Source organism: Strix aluco, chromosome 15 (assembly GCF_031877795.1).
Source record: "Strix aluco isolate bStrAlu1 chromosome 15, bStrAlu1.hap1, whole genome shotgun sequence".
NCBI classification, from domain to species: Eukaryota; Metazoa; Chordata; class Aves; order Strigiformes; family Strigidae; genus Strix; species Strix aluco.
The window spans coordinates 11173861-11183198 of NC_133945.1; the positions used below are offsets into that span (position 1 = coordinate 11173861).

The 9338-nt window shown below is 44.8% G+C and overlaps 2 protein-coding genes across 3 annotated transcripts in view; one reads left to right on the forward strand and one right to left on the reverse strand.

Annotated features, from left to right (window-relative positions):
* Window positions 1-9119, forward strand: part of LOC141930547 (cytochrome P450 2W1-like) — a 36942-nt gene extending 27823 nt beyond the window's left edge. Inside the window, exons 9-13 of one of the 2 annotated variants that reach the window (XR_012625333.1) lie at window positions 305-588; window positions 1659-1817; window positions 5110-5250; window positions 7510-7588; window positions 7975-9119. The gene's annotated coding sequence lies outside the window, so the exon portion shown is untranslated. The remainder of the gene's footprint in view (window positions 1-304; window positions 589-1658; window positions 1818-5109; window positions 5251-7509; window positions 7589-7974) is intronic. The other variant, XR_012625334.1, reaches the window with a different exon arrangement.
* On the reverse strand, window positions 295-7959 carry LOC141930548 (cytochrome P450 2K4-like). Its single transcript, XM_074841561.1, has 9 exons — window positions 7480-7959; window positions 5080-5242; window positions 4731-4880; window positions 4297-4457; window positions 2907-3080; window positions 2251-2392; window positions 1519-1706; window positions 874-1015; window positions 295-482 (listed from the first exon to the last, which is right to left on the reverse strand). Exons 1-9 carry the CDS (start codon window positions 7804-7806, stop codon window positions 295-297), a joined length of 1635 nt encoding a protein of 544 aa, XP_074697662.1. The 5' UTR covers window positions 7807-7959.
* Window positions 9120-9338: the final 219 nt, after the last annotated feature.

Below are 9338 nucleotides of genomic sequence, written 5' to 3' on the forward strand. Positions count from 1 at the left end.
ATAGAGGAGGCTTGAAGCCATTTCATTCTTTCAAACAGCCCTGAAAACTGCATCTCTGATATGCTGTTCCAGAAATGAATCACACTGTTTCTGAGAGCAGTATTCAGGGGTATCTGAAGGGTTTGCATTATGCAGACACCGTAAGAGCTGTTGGAAAGAATGGCATAAATGAGAGAAAAATAGCAATGCCCAGTGTCTTCCTTCCCCTAAAGCTCAGGTACAGACAGCTTTTCCCCATAACTAGACTTGCTTTTAAGCTTGAAGTGTTCACTACTCTAACTCCATGTCATCTGATCATTCATAGGGCACAGCACAAACCAGGTGAGGCATGGGGTTCAAGGTAAAGCCGACATCAGCAGTGAGATCTAGGTCTGACTTATCCACTCCTGGAGGGGGTTGGAAAACAAATTTGCGGAGCAAGCCTGCAAAGAAGAGGAACAGCTCCATTTTGGCAAGTCCTTCTCCAACGCAAGCCCTTCGTCCTGAAAACAACCAGGAGAGAAATAAATTATCAGCACCATAACCATTAGTGTCGATGTCTGAGACCTTCTAAATTGGATGTACAGTCTGTAAGAACAGGCTGCTGAGGTAGGAAATTTTTCCTTCCTTCTCTCTGTATATTAGAGGTGCTACTGACTTGGTCACAAACTACAGAAGCCTGTAGGTATGTGAAATTATTCAGTGGCTGTGGGTAAATCAGTGTCTCCCAGATCTGCCAAAGAAGAGGTGGTTACCTACAGCAATGGTGGACAGGAGAAATGACCAGAAATCCCTTATCCTATGTTCTGTGTCCCTGACTTTCATACTTTTCTGGAATCAGGGGGCACTGTGCCATTAGCTTAGCCCCAGGTGGTGCACACAGCCCCCTCTCACCTATGGAGAATGGAATAAATGCCTCTCTCCTAATGAAGTTCCCATTGGCATCCAGGAAGTGGGAAGGGTTGAACTGATCCGGGGTTTTCCAATGTAACTCATCATTCAGAGCGGAGGTCAGCAGCGGAATAATCTCTGTACCCTGAAAAGCATCAGAGAAACTCACAGTAGCTGTTTGGAGCAGATTACTTTCCTAGTTGAGCCAGGCTGCTTGCTTTTTTCGAAAGTGAAGAGGCAACTAAGACTGAGCCATGGCAAATAGAACTGGGGGACACTTCCCTGCCCCACTGTGACTCTGCCTGTTATCAGTAGCTGCTGCTGACTTTTTGGACCACAAAACATTCCTTTCTTACAGAAGCAGATCTTTAAAGAAAGATGCTGAAGTAGAGGTTCCACATTTGACATAAGAGATTCAAACCAGTGTGATTTAGTTAAAGTCTCTAGTTATTCTGGATTCAAACAGCTGTAACAGACCACAGTCCAGTGCACGTTTATAATAGCTGTCCTGGATCCAAGACAAAGGATCACATCACAGATTAAGCCATGCATCATGGTGTCTTTAGATTTTTATATTTTTCTTCTTGTCTGCTTTAAACAAAACTATAAGGAGTCTGTGCAGTATAAGCTGCTAGCCTCAAAGCTCACCTTAGGAATCACATAGCCTTGGAAATTCACATCGGTAGGAGTTGATCGTGATACGCCCATTGGGACAATATTGGCAAACCTTTGTATTTCATGTATCACTGCATCTGTATAAGGCATTTTTTTCCGGTCCTCCAACTTAGGCAGCTCTCCTGGTTCAATGACGTGGTTCATTTCTTCCTGAATCTTTCCTTGGAGGGAGGAAAGGATTAAGAAGCTGATAACCCTCTTATCTTGCAACTGGAATGGCCAAGATGTAGAAAAGGGAAAACTTTGAGGGGTATTTGGGAGAGCAGAAGTGGGTAAGTCAAGGCATGGTGTGGCTCTTTCAGGTTTGTTGTTGAGCCAAGGGAGCTTGAATGGAGTCACTACAATGCATCCCATGCCTGATTCTGATTACACACCTTTGTTACCCCATAATCTTCAACAGAAACCAGATCAGAATCAGCTCCTGAGGAGACCTTTAGTGACGTAAGCCCATAGCCTGCAGGAGAATAACGATGGGGGAGCTTTACTGTAACTGTAGACTGGCCCTTAGCCTCTCCCACTTGGCTGGGCTGCTTTATTGCAATCCAGCAGAATAAAATTCCTTTGTAAAGTCAACGGTTGTTATCTCTCTCAGAGTACTCTAGAGAATAATTACTCTAGACAACACTGAATGAGTTCCACTCCCTTCCATGATCAAAGCCTTAAGCATGCAACAGTATATTGTACCAGAGGACTTCTCAGCCTTACTCTGAATTTCTGGGTATTTCATCATCAGAAGAAGACCCCAGCGCACAGTGGTAGAAGTAGTCTCAGTCCCAGCGGCAAAGAGGTCCAGGGTTGAAAACAATAGGTTTCCATTGTTGAACATAGTGTGGGTTTTCTTTGACTCCTTCAAAACATACAGGTAGTGGCCATAAGTTCTACAGCAAGGGATACCGGTGTGTGACTGTGTTGACACCATTTTTATCTGCATTTTGGCTTTTTGTGGCTCTATATGCTCTGGGAAACTAAATGTTTAGTATTTTAGCATTAGGGCCTATGCTGTATGGAATTTGTCTGGTCCCAAGCATATGTGCAATTCCCAGGTCTAGATGTTAGGTTAGTTGGAATTTAGTTACTGCAAGTGTATCATGGTACCATTCTTGCAGGAAGGTTTGGGATGATCACATCCTTACATGTGCTGAGTGGTACCTTATTTCACCCACATGGGACATCTTGACAACTAAAACCCTTTAGCTAGGAGTTTCAGTGGAGCTATGGAGCAAGTACAGCACAGATCACTGTGAGCATGAGCTTTGATATATTCTGCTCACTGCAGTTCTTCTGTTTCCAGTCACTCTCAGTGGTCAGTCCTAACAATAAGTCAGGGCTAAGAGAGACTCTGAGACTTAGCTTTAAAGTACCTGTTGTTGCTTCATCAGAAAGGCATCAACAAAGCCTGTTAAGTTATTTTCATTAAACTCTTCTTTGTGTTCCTGGAAGAGCTTCTGGAGAAAAGCGTTCAGTTCACGGACATTTTGTAGCACCGTCTTGGAAGCTCCAGAGAGAAATCCAAGGGATGGGTAGAAATTATATAACTGTGGAGCAGGAGAAGTCTTACTGTTAATTGGCATTTTGAACATGTACTGGTATCTCAAATCACACTGCTGGTCCCTTGTCCCATGCCCTGATATTTCTGGCCGTAATTCCCCCACGTTCGCTTGTACAGTCCAAGCAGCTATGAATTGCTGCAGAATAGAGTGTTCTCTCTATTATACCTATGCATGAGTCCTTGCCGTGTCTTTTGGGAGACTCATCAGCTTAATCTTCTCTCAGGGCTTCCAGCTGTGTAGGTAGTGGGACAAAGTGTCTCGGATATGAAAGATGGGAATGCAAGCGTTGTATTTATTCCAGGGAAAGCCCTCAGGTGTGCCACATCCTATAGCAGCAGAAGAGACCTGAACTGGCCACCTCCACAGGCAGACAATATTGCTGTGTCAGCATGGTGCTTTCCAAGCCAATTAGCTTAGGCACAGCACCGAGCTAACCCAACTACACTGGTCCTAGGAGTTGGACTGAGCACAGCATTCAATTATGTCATATGGACATAGGTGCTGTCAGAAGAAAGGAGGGGTCTCACCCCCACCATCCCATGAGAGGAGTGCACATCTTCAAGGAGACCACTGACTGCCCTGCCAGACAATTAAACAAACACCTGCTGTTAGCTGCTAGCTGGTGCCTTGTCCTGGGAGAGTGTCTGTACACAGCGTGTAACTCTGACCTGTGCTCGGGTGGTGCTTTTTGGGTTTAGCTAGTCTGGAATTACAGCCAGCCACAGATCTCAGTGTGGCTCAGAAAGATGACTCCACTGGCGTTCAGAAAGGAACAGACTTATATCAGCTGTTAGTTTGCTAAGATTGAGTTTCAGTGGCCAAAATAAAAGAAAGTTTGTCAAACCTGGTTCTAGGGGAGGCAGAATTAAAACAGTTACTGAAGGTGTAATACAATAAGGCAGATTTGAGATGGCATTTCAAGTTCCATCTCTGATATGAGAAAGCTCTTCAAAGAGGGCAAAATAGTTCCTTTTGTGAAGACTGTTTTTTTTCTTTCACTAATAAGCTTCACAGACTACTCACAGGGGCCTGGGCATCTGTGTGTGGTGGATACAGAACTGCAGATGTGTTCTGTACAGGCTGGCTGGCTGATAATGTTCTTGTTCTCAAGAAGCAAAATGTGGGAGGCCAGGAGGACAAACATGGGCAACTGGATATCCTCCAAAAAACTAAAAGCTAAAACATAAAATCAAGCTCTTACCAGCACCATAGGGGAGCCCAACAGCTTAGTATTTTCATTTATCAGCTTCAGCAAAGTTAGAAATACAGGATCATCATATTCAAACCTCTCTCCAAACAATATAGAGCAGATGACATTGGATACAGCATTGTTGAGTATCATCTTCGTATCAAATGGTTTCCCTGTATTTCAAGCAATGAAAACAAATGACAATGTAATTATGCTCGTTTCAGTCTGGTTTCCTATGGAAATGAAGTCCTGAGGTCCCAAAGAAAAAACCCATTCACCACCCAGAATGCTTAGCAGGGAACTCAGTTTCAATGTTTTAAGGCCTTGGTTCAGCATATACTGAATTTTAACCATGAGATACCATTTGCTCAGAGTTAAACTTGCATTAATCTTTATTGTTCTGCTAGACATGTTTTCTGTCTCTGGATGAAAGTCTTGACACTCACCGTGATAGGATTCAAAATATCTGATAAGGGAATTTACTTCCTCCAGGATTCGGATCTCAATGGTTCTCCTTCCCATTCCAAAATCTCGCAGTGTGGACAAGGTGAATCTTCTCATAGTTTTCCATAGCTCTCCATGGCTGAATGCTATGCCTAAAATAAAGGTGGAACATCTTTATGTTACCTGTGGTTAATAAACGTTTATAAGGTCTTCTTACACACTGGTACCAAAGCTGCTTGATACACTGTTGTAGAAACAAAAAGCAATCTGTAAGAGGATGTTACCCTCTGTTGTAAGTGTATAATGAACATAGACAAACTACAAAAACTCACCAACCAAAAGGTCACTTACCATTTCCTTGTGTCATTTTCCTAAATATAGGTATTTCTGCCCTCTCTCCAAATTCTTCAGCATGATTTAAAAGGGCATCCTTGATGGTTTCGTACCCAGCCAGTACCACAGCTTTCCTGGGTCCAAAATGCACAGTGAAGACATTGCCGTATATCTTGGAGAGCTGTCAAGGTAAATAAATATGTTAATTCCAAACCAGATCTGGATCCAAACACTAGCACTAGCCACCCTAGGTGGTTTCTCACCTGAAAGGAGCCTCCTAGCCCTGCCTGAAGTCTCCAGGTGCTGCTGTAATGCAACTAATGAGCAACAGCTATCAGTTGCCAGCATCTCTTCTTGCACCCTGTTTGCACAACAAGGTGTCTGCTATCACTGCTCCTATCAGAGAAGTCAATACAATGCCATTGCATTCCTGTGGTGTTCTGCAGTAACAGGCCAGCCTAGTGATACTACCATTGGGGGGTTGGTTAGAAAATGCTGTAGCAGGCAGGCCTGTTTATTTTAATGCTGTTGACCTGAGGCAAGCGGGCGTGCACACATGTTTGAGGCTGAAGCCACAAACACTCCAAAAACAAAGCTAGACAATAACTCTTTCTTTCAGGACAGCACTTGTCTCTAATTATGGCAAGGTGGGTAGTGTTGCAGTCATCGCAAAATTATTTGCTGGCCACCAGAAACTTGAATCCAACTAGGAAGCATATTCATGTAGATAATGTCACAGGAGCTCTAGGCTTTTATAGCAAATTAAATATGAATCATCTGTTACACAGAAGGGTGGCTTTGACAATCTAATCATTCACTCGGTATTTTAAACTTCATTTAAACACACTGCAAGCCATCCGCTCCAAATGTCTTCTTGTTTCCGATGAGCCTGGGTTACCATTTGCTATGCATTAGATACATTCTGAAAATTGAATTTCAGATTAGAAGCAGCTCCTGTTATTACACCAGACAAATTGAATTTGTTTTCATCAAACGGTGGTTTGACGGCTTGGGAGATAACATTAACACTGGTTCTTTCATCCCCAGCAGCTCACAGAGTGTGTGGCAGAGCCAGAGGCAGGGAATCACAGCTGCCTCCTAGCCCTCCTTGGGTCATTTCTTTGCATTAGTACTTCTTGGCATCAACCCTGTTTTTTCTCAGCAACACAAGTATTGGATGTAGCAGGCCTGAAAGCCTAAAGAAAGCTGCTTGGCAGATTATAGGAAATTAGTCTGGTGCCTTCGCATAACATTTGTATCATAAAATCCCCCATTACGGCCAAAAATATTTGCTCTTCCATACCAGCACCCTCAAACATACCTATGATCAGATGGGAGCTCAGGACCAGAAGCCCATCAAAACTGTGCTCTGCACTGTCCTCTACACTGTAAATCAAGGCAGATGAACACTGCATGACTGCTATAGGAATTCTGTACTTTTGCAGCCCAGGATGCCCTTTCTTCTATGACTAACTGGAGAATTTGAGTGATTGCACTGCCCCCTCACTGAGGCTCTTCAGGTGGCTGAAGGAGATCACTGGGGACTGGGTTTCCCCCATCACAGTGTCCGGTGAGCACACACACAGGGTATGTGACAGGTCACTCACGGCACCTCAACTGTCTCTACAGTAACCGAAAGAAATCTGAATTCACACTGCCTTGTCCCCACCTCCATGTGGGAACACAGCAGACATTTTCTGAAACAAACATTACACATTGCTTTATAATATTTAAGTCTTTTTTTTTTCCTTTAGAAATAAAAGTATCCATGGAGCTGCATAAGAAAAAGCAATTTGTTTACCTAGACATATAAAAGCCACGCATCAAGCCTTAAATAACCCTGGCCAGTATGTTTGTGCGGAGGAAAGGTTGGGGAGGCAGAGTGGAGCTTTGCATAGCAGGGATACAATTAGCTTTGGAAACAAATGTGTATGTGACCACATTTCCTCTGCTGCGGGGATGATACCCTCCCTTCCTTCCTCCCTTTCTTCCTTCCTACCTAGGGAAATGGAGATGCGGGGGAGTGGGAGAGGCCTACCTGCAGTGAGACATCTCTTGATGGCAAATAGTCCTGATCTGTCAGCACACCAGCCCAACTCGAGTCTTCTACCTGCAGCCTCTGAGGAGCTCGAAATACCAACAATATGGTGCTGATTGCAAGGGGTGGGGGACTACGCTTGTGTGTGTATAAAGGAAAGAATTTGTGTATTATATTTTTATATATATATATATATAAAAATACATATATGTGTGTATATGCCTCTGAAGGTAAAGTCACTCTGCCAGCCTGCCTATACACCAAATATCTCATTTCTGCCCTCCATGCAATGCAAATGCAATCGCATCTCCATTTCCCTAGTTGCATTTCTGGCTTCAGGAATTGCATGTTTTCCTCCTGCCTGCTCCCTCAGACCCTACCTCTGTCAGTGACTGGAACGGCTTTTTCAGGTCCACCACGTTCAAGTTTCCAATCAGAGGAAGAGGTCGTGGCCCAGGAGGCAAACTGCAAACCGACTTCTTCAAGCTGGTAAGAAAGTAAAGGAGAGCGACCAGCCCTGCTGCCAAGTAGAGCAGCGAGCTACAGCCCATGTACTGCAGCAAACTCTGTATGGCCATGTCTAGATCAAAGTGTGGGTATGAGCATCTTGGGGTCCCTTTATAGCCCTTCTGTTGTTGCCTGAACACACCTTCTGGGGCAGTGGCTTTACACAGAGAAAAGGACTCTGACGTCTTGTTTACTTCCATTTAGGCCAGATGTACTTTCTTTTCCTGCCAAAGAAAGCACCTTATTTTATTCTGAAACATGGATTATCTTAATCTGGAGCTCCTATTTCATCTACAACACTGGGGCAAGGTGTTTGTTTTCCAGTGAAAATCTGTGGTATGGGCATGTTGTGGTCTATGTGATTTCAGGGGCAGAATTAAGGGACAGGACCTGTGTTGGATTGCTGTCACGGTGCCAGGTCGCAGGACTCAGCTGGACCTCTCAGGATGCAATGAAGAAAGCAGGACACAGGAGGGAAAGCTCACAATAATGCATGGCCCAGGGTGCAGCTGGCAAGGAAGTCTTCAGGGAAGACAATGCTGTCCAAGGAGGAGCTGGAACGGTGGTGGCATGAAGATGTGCTAATTCGGGATTGTAGATGGGAGTAGGGCTACTTACAGGTGACAGCTCTGATTCTCTTTGCTTTCCTGCCACCCCAGTAAAATCACACCCTTGAGCAGCACAGTGTTTTCATTGCTGACACTGTTATTGATCTTTGTCCCAGAAATCCTCTACCAGCAATCCCCAAACGCCCCTGAAACCACTTCAGTCACTATTTTGCAGTTTACTGTCCAGAGGACTGTGTACCCGGATGTCCATCTCTATCTCTCAGTTTGGTGATGACTCTCTCCTGGCTGTCCTGCCTGTTTACAAGCAGATGCATACAATCCTCTAGGAGAAACCATCCCCTCCAGGCAATCCTTCTGCCTAGACTGGGAAAGAGATCCCTGATCTTTGTAACCTGGGAGGAGCCAGGATCAGGCTCTGCAGCTGGCCAGGCAGAGGCTGGAGGCTGCCTGGGCAGCTCTTGCAGAGGGGCTGCCAGCCAGGAGGAGCACACAGCAACAGCTCTGGCACTCTGGGGTACTGAGTCACGCACCGTGCCAGGGCAGGGTCCTGCAAGAGCCTGCGTGCCCAGGCGACAGCTCCCGAGGAGCCACCCGCACCCTTTGCATCCTTGGAGGATGACAACAAAGCAGAAATAATCATGAACAGGAGGCCACAGTTTTAAATGGTGACTCTGGGGGAAGGAGCCAATTTGATGCTCTATCACATATTCTCAGGTGGGGATATTTTGCTCCCCAGTTGCAGATTCTGTCAGATTACTGGGCCATGCTGCTGTTCAACTCTTTACAAATCTTTAGTTTTAATAATACTTTTGCTAGAATCCCCCAAGGCTCCCGGGTGCAGGCTCCACTGATGGAAAAATTATGATTATTTAATAATAATAATAAAAGTACATTAGCTGAAGGCAAGGGCAATCAATAAACTCTAACTAGATTGACATGAAAAAGGTGCCTGTGCGTCTGCCTGTTCTCCAAGGCTGGTTATCGGGAGGGAATTTTACACAATGGGGAATTACCCTGTGCAGAAGAGAACTAGGCAGGGTGGGCAAAGAAAGGAGGGCAATGGATGGTCATATCTGCCTCAAGATCTGCTGCACAGCTATGATGTCTTGATCTGCACCCTCTTCTTCCAGACATTTCCAAGAATATCCTATTCTGTCAGACTC